This window comes from Numida meleagris, chromosome 12, assembly GCF_002078875.1.
Source record: "Numida meleagris isolate 19003 breed g44 Domestic line chromosome 12, NumMel1.0, whole genome shotgun sequence".
Lineage (NCBI taxonomy): Eukaryota > Metazoa > Chordata > Aves > Galliformes > Numididae > Numida > Numida meleagris.
Genome location: NC_034420.1, coordinates 10,897,394 through 10,913,067, shown reverse-complemented (window position 1 = coordinate 10,913,067; position 15,674 = coordinate 10,897,394). Strand labels below are relative to the sequence as shown.

General features: G+C 42.1%; 2 protein-coding genes across 10 annotated transcripts; both read right to left on the bottom strand.

Moving 5' to 3' along the window:
- HAVCR2 (hepatitis A virus cellular receptor 2) lies at positions 1,856-11,060 on the bottom strand. 9 transcript variants are annotated; one of them, XM_021410569.1, is made up of 9 exons: positions 10,637-11,060; positions 8,890-9,465; positions 6,776-7,120; positions 6,146-6,196; positions 4,248-4,324; positions 3,931-3,987; positions 3,042-3,156; positions 2,514-2,553; positions 1,856-2,132 (listed from the first exon to the last, which is right to left on the bottom strand). In XM_021410569.1, exons 3-9 carry the CDS (start codon positions 7,020-7,022, stop codon positions 2,015-2,017), a joined length of 705 nt encoding a protein of 234 aa, XP_021266244.1. In that variant the 5' UTR covers positions 7,023-7,120; positions 8,890-9,465; positions 10,637-11,060; the 3' UTR covers positions 1,856-2,014. The 9 variants fall into 9 exon arrangements, with proteins under 9 accessions (XP_021266244.1, XP_021266245.1, XP_021266236.1 ...); XM_021410570.1 differs by lacking the exon at positions 8,890-9,465; XM_021410561.1 differs by lacking the exons at positions 8,890-9,465; positions 10,637-11,060 and adding an exon at positions 8,244-8,859.
- Positions 11,328-13,082, bottom strand: MED7 (mediator complex subunit 7). Its single transcript, XM_021410571.1, has 2 exons — positions 12,988-13,082; positions 11,328-12,441 (listed from the first exon to the last, which is right to left on the bottom strand). The coding sequence occupies exon 2, from the start codon at positions 12,421-12,423 to the stop codon at positions 11,731-11,733; it is 693 nt and encodes a 230-aa protein (XP_021266246.1). The 5' UTR covers positions 12,424-12,441; positions 12,988-13,082; the 3' UTR covers positions 11,328-11,730.

Genomic DNA, 15,674 nt, shown 5'->3' with positions numbered 1-15,674 from the left:
TGCAGGCAGAAAAGGAAAGGCAGAGCATTCTGCAGCTTGTTAGCCTTATCAGGCTCAATAGGCTGCCAGATGTGTGCAGCTGGAAAAACTCTTAATGCACCTGGGGATTGTTTTGAAATACCTACTCCAAGATGGGCTGATGTGAGTGGACATTATTTTGCATAAAAACTCTCTGATACAAAAATTAGTCTGAATTTGTCTGTAATACTAAGGAAAAAAGCCCTTATGGGCAAGCAGCTTTCATGATCAGCAGTCCTCAGGCTCCTTAGAAGCACAAGTGGTTGTAATCAGATGCTTTTGGAAACCCCCCACATCTTGTCTGTATCCCTGTAAAGATTATTTATTTGGTAAAAGCTGCAGGCAGCAGAAAGTGCTGAAGTTTTCAGAGAACAGGTCAGACTTCCTCCAACTCTGGTCATGGGCCAAAACCCGCAGCAGCGACCTGTCAGACAGACGGACAGATGGAAAGCAATGTCTGCAGTGGGGTCACGGATTCTAGTTTAGAAGTTGTTGCTAATAGTCAAACAAATAAATACAATCTTGAACTAACAGAACCATTTTAGTTTCAGTATCTTCTTATACAAGGCAGCACATGACATGAAGAAAGCAAATGGCAGAGCTGGTTACGAACTCAGGGCAGGCAGTGTAGCTGCTCCACTGACCTCAGCTCCCCATAACAGCACAACCAGACCATGGCCAAGTGTCTCAGCTGTTAACAAAACACCTACTGATTCTATTATTGCTCCTTTATGCCTCAGTGGTTGACATAGCTTTGTTCTATGCGTGTCTCCCTTGAAAATGATCTTAATGACAAAGTTAGCTCTAAGTCTGCTGTCCTCCTTTATGGCAGCAATGCGTGCTTTATGTATTGCACTTTGCTGTGTAGGCTGAGCTACAGGGTGAAATTTGCACTCACTAATACTTGGTGAGAGCTGGTCGCTCTCCCACCTGAAAGAGCAGAAAACTACAGCGTAGTTCTGTTTGCCTGGTTGTTTTAGAGACCTGGAAATGAAATTTTCTACCCTGAGAACTTCTCAGGGCATACATGGGCCCAAAGAGAAAGCCACAGCAAGAAAGTGACACATTTTGCAGAGCAAAATGCACTTAGTCACAGGTCTCTGAAAGCAAGGTGTGAGTATTCCATAGGCTCCAACGACACCCCATGAGAGGGTGAGCACCAGCAGCTCCTCCAGCTTTAACCATGGGGGGGGCAGGAATTTGCACACTGCATAACCAAGCTGTTATTGGGGATGGGCATGCCCAGCTACAACAAAAGATTAATGAAAAGCATTTTGACATATGATTACTACCAAGTTTTTCCATCTGTTGTCTGTGCCAAGGCAGCTATGAGGTTGCTCCCCTCCCTTGGATGACAGTTTGTTTTGTAGCTAGCAGATACAATACATAATAGAGACAAATTTTAAAATTGTGGGTGGTTTTCCTTTTGTGATTGAATAGTCATCTTGCCACTTCCTTTTTTCAGAGAGTAAGAGAGAATTTGAAGCAGTGTATCATAGAGTGGCTTAGGTTGGAGGGGGACCTTAAAGCCCATCCAGTCCCAACCCCTGCCCTGGGCTGGCTGCCCCCCACCAGCTCAGGCTGCCCAGGGCCCCATCCCACCTGGCCCTGTGCACCTGCAGGGATGGGGCACCCACAGCTCTGGGCAGCAGAGCCAGTGTCACACCAACCTTTGAGTAAAGAACTTCTTCCTAACATCTCACCTAAATCTCTCCTCTTTTAGTTTAAAGCCATTCCCCCTTGTCTATGGTAGCTTTCCTTATGGTTTGATAAATGGAGTCTGGAAATTTCCATTCAAGCCAGTAGGGTTTCTGTTTCTGGAACAAGCTGATAAAAGTTTTTAATTAGAATGGTAGCTTTTATTTGCTTTATTAGAATGATATGAGTGATGCTTTAGTAGTCCAGTCACACTTAGCTGCAGAGCAGAGGGAGCAGCTAACATTTTGGAAAATATTTGAAGTCCCAGAGATGACAAAGGCGAGCATGCATACAGTCCTTAGTGTATTGTGTAAATGTTTTCCTCTGTATGGATCTCAATTTCCAGGGCACTTCGGTTCTCTGCACGTTCTGGTCTCCAAAATGCAACAGAGCTGCACACATGAGTAAAAACAAAGCTGTTAAACAACAGACAATAGAAACAAAAAAGAGCAGACAGTTAAATGAACCAGCTCACTGGAAAAATTGTAAAATATGCAAAAACACTTACTTAAACACAACTGATAATGAATCATTTTTTCATTTATGAGACAACTCACACTTGCAGTTTGCCTACTCCCTAATGCACTGAATTGGCAGTTAGACTCATTTTTTGTTTATTAACTAAGGATGAGTAGCAGGATTTGTTAATTTCTTTTGCAATGTTTCTTATTAATTTGAGATTAAAAAAGAAAATCAAATTAGAGTATGTATAGTCAGCATGCATCTAGCAGGAATCACAGCAGCTCCTTCTGGGATCTAGTTTTTCATATTAGCTGAAGCAGAAATAGAATACTTACCTTGCAAACTTACTCAGTTTCTTCATATTGCGTAAATATCCTAAGGATCATCCAGAATGAAAATAAAGAAAAATAAACATTGTTCTCTGAACCATCCAAAGCAAGTAAAGTTGCAAGTTTAGCCAAAAAAAAAAAAAAAAAGTGCAAGAAACGAAATTAGGGAACTTTAAGCAGAGGTTTTCAGTGTAGGAAATCCCCATACGTTCCATGAAGTCAAATTAATGTGGTTTGGTCTGACCAAGAGCATCTAAGGAGAAAGTCTGGCACATGAAAAACATTGGGTACAGTGACATGAAACCAGTGCCTCTTCCCTTATCATTGGGAAGGTCAGGGACAACACAGGCAGTGCCCATGAGGACAGGAGCAGGGCAGGGGATATGGGCTTGTACCATGTGTCTCCTCACCAGACCCAGGCAAGGTGGACATAAGCTCACTTTCACGACACAGGAGACACGTGTGGCATTTGCCACAGCTGTGATTTGATGTACCCAACCCACACTTGAACAACCACCTCTGAGAAGTACTTACGTCTACCCAGGAACAGACCCAAAACAAGGATGACCAGAAATGCCACACACAATCCAATTCTGAGGTAAACACCCTTTTCTGAGTACTGCTGACTATGGGTTGATATGGACGAATTCTGTCAAACACAAAACAGATTAATATCAGTGGAACTCAGAGCATAAATCCCATGCAGGACCTAGAGGCCATTTGTGCATTTTGCAACCCTGCAGTTAAAATGCACTTGAGAGCAAGAGCCCAACTTGAGATACTAGCTTCAAGAATTCACAACACAACACTTGCGAACCCTGCTGTTAAATATATTATTTCTTAACACTGTCAAAGAACCTGAGGTTATGAACAGTCCCATTTGTTCACATTTGCTCCTGGTTCCTTTCAGCCCATGGAAGAAGCCGAACATTTAATACTGTTTGGTGAATATCTTATTTAATCATAAGATTAAATATCCGCTGGTGTTTTCCCTCTGCCTCCCTTTTTGTCAGCTTACTCAGTAGTTTTTCAAAGCTTTATCCTATGAAGTGAAGATGTCTTCACCTTTTGGCACAACTTCTTCCTGAAGTCAGCCAATAGTTATCCAACCTCTCTTTAAGAGCTGGGAAGATGCTGAGAGTTAGTACAGTCCCTGACTTTCTGGATGTGCAGCAATATGAATGCCCACAGTACATACTCCCTTGCAGTACATAACATCAGGCCTTCCCAAAGGGTAGCTTGGCTGTCTTATCTTCCTGACAAAATTAGGGTGATGCTACTGCCCATTAACACACAGCATGGGCTGGAGGACTCAGCAGGGCAGACAGGGCTGTGTGCTTGAACCCTATACACAGGCATGGCGGGTGGATCCCTGTGCTGTCAGGTGGTCCAATTTCTACCCTTCCCCATGTCCTGCCGGTACCTGCAGGCTTGAGGTTACTTCTGGGTAGTCTGAGGTGCTTGAGTAGGAACCAGAGGCCTGAAAGGCAATACAGAATTTGCTAAAGGTCTTCCCATTTTAGTAGGAAGGAAACAGTTTTTGCAAGCAAAGCACTTTGTTTTCTCCCTTTCATAATGACCCTATAAGCATTCTTACATAAGCATTAAATGTGCAGACTGGAAAAACATACACATTATTTTGCAATCAAAATAAAGTGCTATAATTTAACTGCATGAATGACCCAGCAACTTCCAATGTCTAAGCACATAATCTCAGTATAGTACAACAGAGATACTTACAGTCTCAGGAGCTTCTGAAACAGAAACTGATGGCCACGTTCTGACAGTAGAGGATGCTCCACTGGCACTCCCAGGAGCTGAGCAAAAGCAAGACAAACCAACATATCACTTGCACAGAAAACCATTCTGCTTGGACAAAGAATGTATACTGCTGACCTGAGACCACTGAACCTGAGTACCTCTGTCTGGAGTCTTGGCTGTGCATATCATAAAGATGCTGGTGCCAACCAAAGGCATTGCAAAACTCCTCATATACTGGAGCCTCCAGTGCCCTTTTCAGAGCTTTGAAACCCTTCCAGGAAACACTTATTATCTCAACACAGAGCCTAGATGGATGGAGTTACGGAGTTGGGCTCTGGATCCATATCATAGATCAGAGGAGGCAATGGATGTAAAACTAGATTATCTGATGAAAACTGATAAATGCCAGCTCAGGGCCTTGAAAGATGAATTGGTACGGAGTTGCAGACAGCAGGTGGTACTTTTGAAGTCCCAGATCACAGCTATACAATAAACAGCTGACTGAAGTGTGATACATTTGCATAGGGCACGCAGTGGATCTTGAGGTAATTTCCCAGAGCAGTTTTCAATATTTAAAGTAGAGCTACAGACTGCTATGTTATCCACATCATCCGTCACAGTTTCTCTGTGTTGTCAGATGATACAAAACCTTCCTGAAAACAAAATCTTCTATTCACGCTATGACAATCCCAGGTGGCTCCTTTCATATTATGAATGGTTAACCTTATGCCATAAGCTGCTTTTTGAAGAGTGAGCATCATCTGCTTCGCTGTCGTCTTTTTCAAGACAGATGCTGGAACATCCCTACATCACAGGAACACAGCCACCCATCTTTTTAAGTCTCCCCGTGCACAAATTAACTTGTATTCTCAAAGCACAAAAAATTGTTCCCCAGCAGCTAAGGAAGATGTCACATGGTTAAGAAAACCCGTGAGAGCTAAGACTGGAAGCCATATCATTTGCAAGAATAGAAATGGTTTGAGAAAATTTTCACTTCTTCTTCCAAGAAGGAAATGCAAGTGCTGTAACATTTCAGTGTTGCTCAACTGGTAACATTTGAGATTGAGGGATAAATACAAATAGCATCCCTGATTTTTCTTTCAAAATCCTGGCAATAAGCTGTCATTAGACTACTAACTCTCCTGAGCGTACTGAAAATTAAAGTTGGCTTTTTCTGACAAAAAAAGAGGAAGATGAGTGGGTATATGACAGATGTCAATAAACAGACAAAGCAAAGTGGAACAAAGCTGAGTAAGGAATGGATGCTCCAACACAACGATGGGCCTCACCTGACACTATGCATATACCACAGGGGATGTGGGCTACCTCTGAGACACAGGTTACAGCAGAGTAAAAGAATTCTTTGGTGTTGTATCATAGAATTTCTGCTGTTTCTACATTCCTCCTCAATTACCTGCAGTTGACAGCTAATGGAGATGTGATCCTGAACTGGATGTACTTTTGAACTAACCCAGCAACGTAGTTCTTTGTTGTACTACCTTAAGCAACAAATGCTTTGATTAAATAGTGAGCACACTCACAGCTCCTAAAACCTTGTGCTTCATTGTTCACGGGAGGCACTTTCAGATGACAAGGTGAGACTTTATACCACAGAGAAAATACATCCTGAAACAGCCACAAGGAAAACAATGCTTGTAGCACCAATGAAGCATCTAGGAGCAACATACACGTTCCTTCTGCTAAGCCCTCTATATAATGGGAGGTAGAATTTACAAGCCAAGTTCAGATCTCATGTTCTATGGTATGTTCACTAAATTTTAGCCAAGATATTTCTATCATTTTGTTTCTTTTTTAAGATCTCCATTTTCAATGCAGCTAACATATGCTATTGAGATTAATACTTGGAAAAAAGTTACCTGAGGTCTGTGGAGAGGTGTAAGTGAGAGGACTTGCAGTAGAGACCCTAGCTGATGTTAGAAAAACAAACAACAGGCATTATAATTAATGTGCATTCATGTAGTGAACAAGAGAAAAATGTTTCTGTAAAAGTGTGCTAGAACTAAGGACACATCTGTGAGACAATTGTTCCATACGTTATCATGCTTTTTACAAGTAGAGAAAAACTAAAATCAAAAGAAGAGTTTACTCAAAGAAGAATTGTCTATGCCAGCTGTGTGTCCCTGGGCTTTACCCTAGAACCCAGCAGAAAAAGATGAAGTCTCTGTGATAAAGCTGCAAGTATGGCACTTCAGATACCCTGCAGTGCCCTTATTCTTCAACTCTATAGATAGTACTTCTAAGAAAACTCAGTAGCACTGCATACCATTAAACAAAGCACCACTGCCTTTGCTGTTTGCTTTTTTATTATTATTATTGCAGTGACTGTATTAGGATTACAACATTATCAAAGACAGATTAGCTTTAATCCAACTATCAGCAGGTCTGCCAGATGCTAAACATTGAGCCTATGGATGATTACAGAAATCACTTCCTCCACAAGCTTCCGACTCCAGACTGAGCAGCAGAGTCGCTGTAACTGCACTCACCTCTCTCAACCACCACCTGGAAGTTGGTTATCTCATCGTTGAACATGCCTGGGATCTCCACACGGCAGCAGTACGTCCCACTGTCTGCTTCCTGGGCATTCAGGATGGTGAGGGACACGTTGCCCTTCAGCAGCTCCCCTTTCAGCACATACCTCGTGTGGTACTGCGCTGTCACCCTCCTCCCATCTGTCCAGATAATGGGGCGAGAACATTTTGAACTGGGGCAGGCATCACGGCCCCAGCACATTGAGGTGATGTCGTATTCTCTCTTAACCGTGTAAAAGCAGGGCACAGTCAAATTCTGACCAACCTCTCCCTTCACGAGCAATCCCGAGACTGTGGGACCTGTGCACAGAAACACAAACATTAAATGGATTGTGTGCAGCAGGCAAAAAGGTGAAGAGAGAATGGGGTTTGGATCTGCACGGCTCTGTAGCTTCTCTTCAGCCACGTCCAGGTCAATTTGTTTTTCCCTTAACTTAGATTTAAACCAAGCCAGGCATGGGAGAACAGAAAGGCATCATTTTTCATTAAAACCATAGTGGGAAACCCTTCCTCCCTTTCGATGAAAAGCCACTGAAAGGCAGTTTTCATCAGAATCACAGCTGTGCGTTTCCTTTTTTTCTTTCACTAAGAAAGGATTTGTCCAATGCCTATCAGAAGAGATCTTCCAGAACTTTCCTGAATGCTTCTATACCTTCTTTTTTCTCTAGCTCATATTCCCCCTTAATTCTTACCAAGCTTTTAACCTGTTCGGTTCCCACAGCATGGAATCAAATGTGCAAAGATGTTGATCTATCTACATTAACATTTCAGGGATACAATCCACTGCTGCAAGAATGGAAGCAGGAAATATTCTAGCAACTAATCATCTCTAATAAAAGTCCCTGTAATATCACTGGCATTGCCCTATGCGGGTAGCCCAACTTGTGCCAGTGGATCCCAAGCACCATATGGCTTCATTGCCATTGTTCCTTGGGAAAAAGCTGTTCTGCCCAATTTCATCTCAGTCATTTTTTTTTCCTGAACTATGCCGTAACAATTATAAATAAGTCTCGTGCAAAGACTTTGCCACAATAACACGCTAGAAACTAATCTCTGAAAATAATGCATTTTATTTATTACAAAAAGGAAACTAAACGAATCTCATCATAAAAGGCTTTAGAAAAAAACTAGAAGAAAAATACCAGTAATCTCTCTTTTCTGTCTGTTGAACATACCCTACCAAAAAACGTTTAATGTCCATCTGCTTGTATTAATACCTCTGTTTTAAAAGGGAGATGAGACCATCAGAATACTCTTGAGCCACTCCGATAAAGTTCTACTTAATATGCAAAACAGCAGTTTCTGTGCCAAGCAACCACTCCTACCACCATAACCCCAAATCTCTTTGCAACCCCCAGAAGCACCGATGCACGTTACCTCCCCTCCATCCACTTCCAGCTATTTTTCACACCCACTGAGTTACCTGTAAGCCAGATCAGAAGGATCCAGTCCAGGAAGAAATGAGAAGACATTGTGGCCGAAGATGAGGAACACTCTTATTCACTCTTTGCGCACCTACATTCGAAATAAACTATCTTCTTCATAAACTGCTGGTTTTACTTCTGAGTACTAGCACGTCAGCTTCAAACAGGATGATGCCCTTCGGTTTGATCAGGATTGCCCTTCCTGTGGTTAGTCTGTTAGTCGCTGAAGCTGCTGCTGCTGCTGAGAACACACACAGCTGAATGCTTGCTGACTGTGGTTTGACTAAAAGGTTAAAATATTCAGCAGCACTTCAGAAATCTACTTCTCTTTTTCCCCCAGATCTGCTTGATTATAGCGGGTTTAACTGTTGTTAGTAGCACCGAGCTGAGTCACCAATAGCCCATTGCCCCATACTGCTTCCCACACCCTCTTCTTGCCACTGTGCATAGAATTAGGAGGAAGAGATTACATAGGATGCGTAACAGACAGGTAAACAGAAAGCATTCAGAAATGTAACAGGTTCTTAGGAATTACTAAACCAGCATTCAATCCTAAATTCTGCTTCTAAAATTTAGAAGTAGCACAGAGCTACTTTAAGCAAACGTGATTGCCTTTGCAGGCAGCAACATTGGAAGCTTGCTTACCAATTCACATGTGTAGCCTAAGCAGGACTGCAGTCTCTCATCACCCAGCCCTTAAAAGTTTTGCATGTATCTGGGCTTTTACAATCCCAAGTAACACACAGCACAGAAGTCACTTGAAAAGCAGGGTGGCAGTGCTCACTTAGAAGAAAAGTGCTGAGACGTATGATTTGAAACACGGTGCTCCTGGCCACTCTGGGTTACCCTGAGCAAGGACATGGTGTCCTTTAATATTGTTCAGACTAGAACTGCGGCTGCGATCAAATGTGATCTCTGTCAACTTAATGTTCTCTGCTGAAGCAGATAATCTGCCTTACACCCTTTTATACAGACAAATTAAGTCACAAAGAATGACTTTTTATAAATAACAACTAAACGCAGCCAAGGGGCAGAACTACACCAGCAACATACCTGCCAAAAAAAGGCTGGAAGAGTGAGAAAGGGTGATCTTTGTATAGATTTAGGATTGTGTAAGAAAACACTTCCTCTTTGCTACTCTTGTCTCCGGGGAGATATGACACTGCAGGCAGCTTTTACAGACATCACTCTGACCATTACCAGCAGTATCCTGGGACTGCTCTGCAATGACAGAACACTGCTTCGCTTTTTTTCCCTCTGAATGATCAGAACTTTCTTCTTTTGCCACTAACAACACACTTGGCTTCCCTGTTTCAAGGAACAGCACTTGTCATCCCTGGGCTCACTCGGTGTAATAGAAGAACTGGCTTCTTGTTTTATAGCAGCATTTTGTTCGAAGTCTTCTTAACATTTGATATTAACTTTATCCTGCTGAGTTTCAAAATGCATATATAATCCAACACATTTCATACATGAACGTTTCACAGGAGTAGAATACTTACATATCATCATTACATCCAAAAGCAACGTCAGGATTATTTTCTTTTGAGGTTCAGAAAGACCTAATCATCATGAGTGGGCTAATTAACACATTAGAAAAGACAACGTTCACAGCCTTTTAAGTCATAACTTAAAGTCATTTAATGAGTCATATCCTTCCACACAATCTGAAATGCAGCTCCAGTACATGGCATACATCACCCACTGCCTTCACTGCAGCTACTGTTGTCTTTTTTTTTAATCGAAAGCAAAGTTCTAACAGGAGAAAGGAAAACTGTCATTGTATGGATTTGACAAAAGAGAGTTACCATTTTGGCTGAAGAAACACTCAGGAAGTAACATGATCTCCTGCAAGGACTTATCTAAGGGTTTGCCTTAAAGACAGACCCTGAAGAAGTGAGATAAAATTATTTCTGAAACTTCCTGGAAAGCCTTAAGATTTTAAATGATTCAATCTCCATTAACTTCAACGCTTTCACCAAGAAAAGTTAACTACAATTATTAGTTACTGCTAGAACCCAGCCTATGCTTGAAACAAAGGCACCTAGGCCTACAACTTTTATTAAAAACAAAAAATAAAAACCACCAAAAAAGACCTTGAGCATCTACAGCTATTGAATGGCAGAGTTAGAACATCTGCAGCAAACCAGCTCCACAGTGCATGATCTCTCTTATCGATAAAAGTTTCTTCCTATCTTCCACTTGAAAAACATTTGCAAAGAAGATAAAAATTAACTCAGCTGACTCGGAATTGCTTTACTTACTGGAAAACAACAGTTCAGATAAAGGGAGAAGGGAAGAGTGGCAGCTGCATAGAGGTCAAAAGTTTTAACTTCATAAAGTTATTTATAAACATTTCTGAAGAACAGGCTTCTGCTTTATTATTACTTACATCACATGTGCTTGAAACAGCAGATGAGTTCCTGCAGTGAGTCACCTGTTTGCTTCAGTCCATCTTTAGCTACAGGGATCTCAGTCCCCACCACCCAACAGTTAAGAGCTACCTGCTCATTTAAATAAATCTGCATGCCCGAAAACAGATGAATTATCTAATACATATAGTTTGCATAATGACTGTTAAAAATAGTTTCATTAAATCCCCCCATCCACAAAGTTTGCTTTTTTTTTTTTTTTTAAAAAAAAAGGTGCTGTATCTGGTTTGGAAAACATACATTCTAGAGTGTTCTATAGCAAAAACATGGAAGGAGGATTTCCCCAGCAGGATGGGCTGGGTAAAGAAGCCACTTCTTCATTATCAAATCACTCTTTTCCTCTTGCCATGGGTTTGATCCAACTCCACTTCTCTTTAAACACAACTTAGCTTCCATTTGACAGACTTCAAGGATCTTTCTAACATGAAAGTTCTTAGTATAAAAGCTAGTTATCCATTTAATCAACTTAGTTGTAGAGACTCACGATGTCACAAATCTAAACAAGACAAATTACACCACATTACATACATAATAAAGCAATTCTTAAGTTCTCTTTAATACTATTACTACAAAGCTAGAAAGGAATGGATTTCTCAGACTTGACATTGATTTAATTTTTAATATTGAATAACACATTCCTGAAAAGACCCATTTAAAGTGTAAACAACTAACATTTATTTGAAATGCAGGAACTGTCAGATTCAATTTCAGTCAGTCAGATCCCCTGCTTCCACAACACAAGACAATTACAAAGTGAAGCATGCCCCAAAAAGCTGTGACAAAATGACATTCTACAGAAAAAGCTAACTTTAACAGCATCCATGCTGCACAAGGCATACATTTTGTTTTGTTTTTATATATATATATATATTTTACGCCAATATACATATAGCTCACAAAAAACAGTATTCTCATCTGCTTAGCTACTCACAACCTCCCCCCATTAGGTGTGAATCCTTCAACTGCTGGTATAACAGGAAAACAAAATATAGCATACACCCTCAGAATCCATTTGGCCTCTCACTATTGTAAGCTAATAAAAGAAATGCTTCCTTCATGTCATTTCATCAATAATGCTACACATAGCTGCATCTTTGTCTAAAACTTGCTCTCTCTTGCAACTAGAACGTTCTCTCTGTTTTTCACTCTGTCCAATACAGTTGTTGCCATCATCAGTGTCCATTGGCTCTGTTTTCACTCCCAGTCCTCCCTCAGAATGAGGAAGATCATCAGGCAAGGATGCCAGGCAGTTCTGAATCATCTCCACAACTCGCTCTAAATGCTTCTGAAATCGTTCTGCAGTTTCCAAACGCTGACGTTTCTGCACTTCCATCATGACTCGCAGGGTCTCCCGAGCTTGGTGGGGACGGTACTCATTTATAAGATGATGGACATGAACAAAAAGCAGTTTCAAGTCCTCCAGTTTCTCTTCTCGCTTTATACTCCCTGGACTCCTTATCAAGATATCCAAGAGATCCAAAAAGTTGACCAAGATAGACATGTTAAGTTTTCTTAATTCCTTCTTGTGATCGAACTGCATAGGATGTAGCCGTTCAATACCTTGGCTTTCCAAAGGTCTGATAATTAAATCATCACACTGGAACTGATTACCAAACATCATGTAACTGTCTTTCACGGGTGGAGGTGGCTTTGGTGCCAAACCTTTACGTATGTTTTCATCAGTATATTCTTTTATATATTGCATTGGAGGTGGAGGAAGGGCACTCACTTGTTGAGGTTCACCCATTTTTGCAAATGAAAACACCTAGTGAATACCAAAAAGATGTACATTAAATAATTTATGTGACAACTTTGTAATACAAAGAAAGTACTGTACAGCTAGCTATGAGAAAACACACCAGACAGGAGATACTTCAGCGTGCATAAGGCAGGAAACTCCCCAGTAAATCCCTAGTAGCTTTCCACTGAAATACACGTGCCATGAGTAACTACACTGGGAGCACATTAAGCAGGCACTTCTTAAACCAGATCTGCCAGCAAACAAGCACAGGAAGAAAGGAGAAGCCTGGTGCGCTAAGCCCAAATCCCATGGGAGGGGAAACCGCGCGGCTCGGGGCGGGGAGCGGCGGGCAACAGCCGGCAGGGACACGCGGCCCTCAGGGCAGGAGCCTCACGCCCCAGGCCCACCGCTACGGCCTGGCTCCGGGAAGGCCCAAAGCCGCGCCGCGGGGCTCGCCAGGCTAGTGCTGAAGAAAAAAAAAAGGCAGAAGCCGCGCTCAGCAGGAGCCCAACGGCGGCTGGCCAACGAGCCTGCCCCATACACTGGACCCAGGGAAACAACCGCCCTCACCTGCCCCCCGCGCTGTCGCTGCCACCGCTACCACCAACACCTTACTTCCGGCGAGCAGCTCCTCTTCCTCCTCTCTCCCATTGGCTCGCAGTTCTAGCGGAGATACAGGCTCTGATTGGTTCTTCCGAACGCCAGTCAGGAATTTGCTCCACTCACAGCCAGGGCTCTCTCGGGAGGCGGTGCGGCGCGGGGCTCGCATCACGGCAGGGCGTTGAGGGCGCTGCAGCGTAGGCTTAGGGAATGGCGCCCCCTTGCGGCTGCGAGTGGCTCGGCGGGGGTCTCAGCCGGGCTCCCCCGGAGGCGGCGGAGGCGGGAGCGGCCGGCGTGGCTCTCGTGGGCCTCAGGGCTCCTGCGCGACTTACTTCTGCACGAATTGGTGTTTAGTATTTGGTATTCCGGCTGGGAAGCCGGATTCATAGAATCATAGAACATCCCGTGTTGGAAGGGACTTATAAGGATCATCAAGTCCGGCTGCTGGCTCCACACAGACCCCCCCAGAAATCAGATCGTATGTCTGAGAGTGTTGTCCAGATGCTTCCTGAACTCTGGCGATCTCGGTGCCGGACCCTGGGGAGCCTGTCAATGCGATCCCAACGCTGAACATATGTAGTGCTTCCATACATCAGAAACATGGGTCTTACTTTGGTTGTGAAATGAAAGCATTACCCTGGGAAGTGTTTGCATCCTTTTATAGCTGAACACACCCAGCCTGGGTGCATAAAGGCTGTAACAAACCGCCAGACCTTGTTGGTTTTGTTCCATTTTTGTTTCAGATGGAGTTTAAGAAAAAAAATGAGGATTTATGTCTTCCACCCTGCCATGCGCCCCTGGGCTTGCTGACAGCACCTCTGCAGGAATTCTTCCCTGAAATGGCACTGGGGCACTTATGCTCTGATTTCTCTTTTCCTCAGCAGATGGCAGTAACATCCCTCATCTGGCAGGAGAGCCCACGGGGTGTATGTGCCTTATCACACAAGGAGTTGCTATTTGAGATCATTTGGGGAAAAAATGAAAAGAAAAAAAAAGTTTTAATCATGAATATCTGAACAGTTAAATAGCCCAAATCAAAAAAAAACCACAAACATCCTAGAGTTAGCACTGAAAATGAGTGTAAGCCCCTCACGTCCAAAGAGGCTGATAAAGTATATTCTGGGGAGGAAACAAGCCCCTTTATTATGTTTGTCCACGGGTGATTTAGCAAGAAGGACAGTATCTGTTACACAGGAAAGAAAGAGGGCCTTCACTGAAGAAGCCTCTCCCATTACAAGGATTGATGTGCTTTAGCACTACTGTACAGTATTTACACATTTAAAAAAATATTGCTGATGACTTCAGTTATTTGCTCATTTCTTAGGAAAATATCTGTTCATTACTTGGTTTGAATTAAAGGTTTATCCTTATCTTTTCTCTATACTCACACAAATTGATGCCATCAGTGTAATTACAGTTTAGTATTTAGCCACATGTATGTACATACAGATATAGCCTGTCATATTTTCAAATACAGACTCAAGGATTTCTTTTTTTTTTCATGTAACCAGGGCTCACTTTCTGCATATTGTCCAAAGGATATTCTTGCTATTCATTAGTGGCTTACAATTTTGATTTAGGGAAAAGTGACAGTAAATTGATTTGAGCACAATCTGTATTTGTCAATAATCTATTGACTGCTGGATGATAACTGAAGCAATATCTTCACATTTTCTACTCTTGATGCCAATAATTCTACTTAAAGAATGAGACAAAGGTCCTTACATGAAGGATCTTCTGGTGCCCCAAGATGTGAATTGACATAGTGTTCTTTTCAGAAACACATCCATAATGACTGAAATGCGACAGGCACTGAGTAGTATAAGCTCTGAACATATTATTCAGTCTCAGGAGGTTGGGTACAGAAAGCTCTTATCCTTTGTGCATAAATAACTTAATGGCCAGCCATGTTGTGCAACACAATGCAGAAGAAACATAATAGTTTGATGTGGTTTGGCCATACTGCTTTCTGTTTTCAGCATTTCAGCACCATACCTGTGAAAACCATCCCTTTGAAACATAAGAGTTGTGCTAAGACATTTGTTAGTTAAGAGCCACCTTTAAGAAAACTAGAGAGAACAAAAGGTCACTTGATTCCAAAATAAATATTGTATGTTGTTTTGTTTGTTTGTTTCTTCGTTTTTACAATCAAGACACACACAAAAAAGTTGAGTAATGAAGTTTAAAAAGTTGCTACCATTCACCACTTTCCTACCGTCGTTATGGAACTTACTGCCTCCATAGACTGAAGGGATCCTTTGCACATAAGGTTTGAGCTGGGTAGTCCCTGGTAGTCTCCCATGCCATGGTTTTGCTGTTTGACATGAATTTAAGAGACCTTTAATTTTCATTCTTAAAATCCAGATATATTACCACATTACTTCTTTCATCAGTTCATGATCTTGTCAGTTGAGAAGCAGAACAGTCTGGAGCGAAAAATCATGTACAATCAGCCAGTTGTTTCTAAATATTACTTCAATGCATACAAGTAATCATTCTGAAGAGGAGAAAGAGCTCCAAGATGGAGATACAGATCTTAACAAAATATATAAATATGAAACTGAGAACATGGTTTTCTGATAACCGAGGGTGTGATTCCATGCTGCAACTAGACAGCTGCTGATTTGGAAAGAAGAGCTCTCATTCCTTCACCTTTC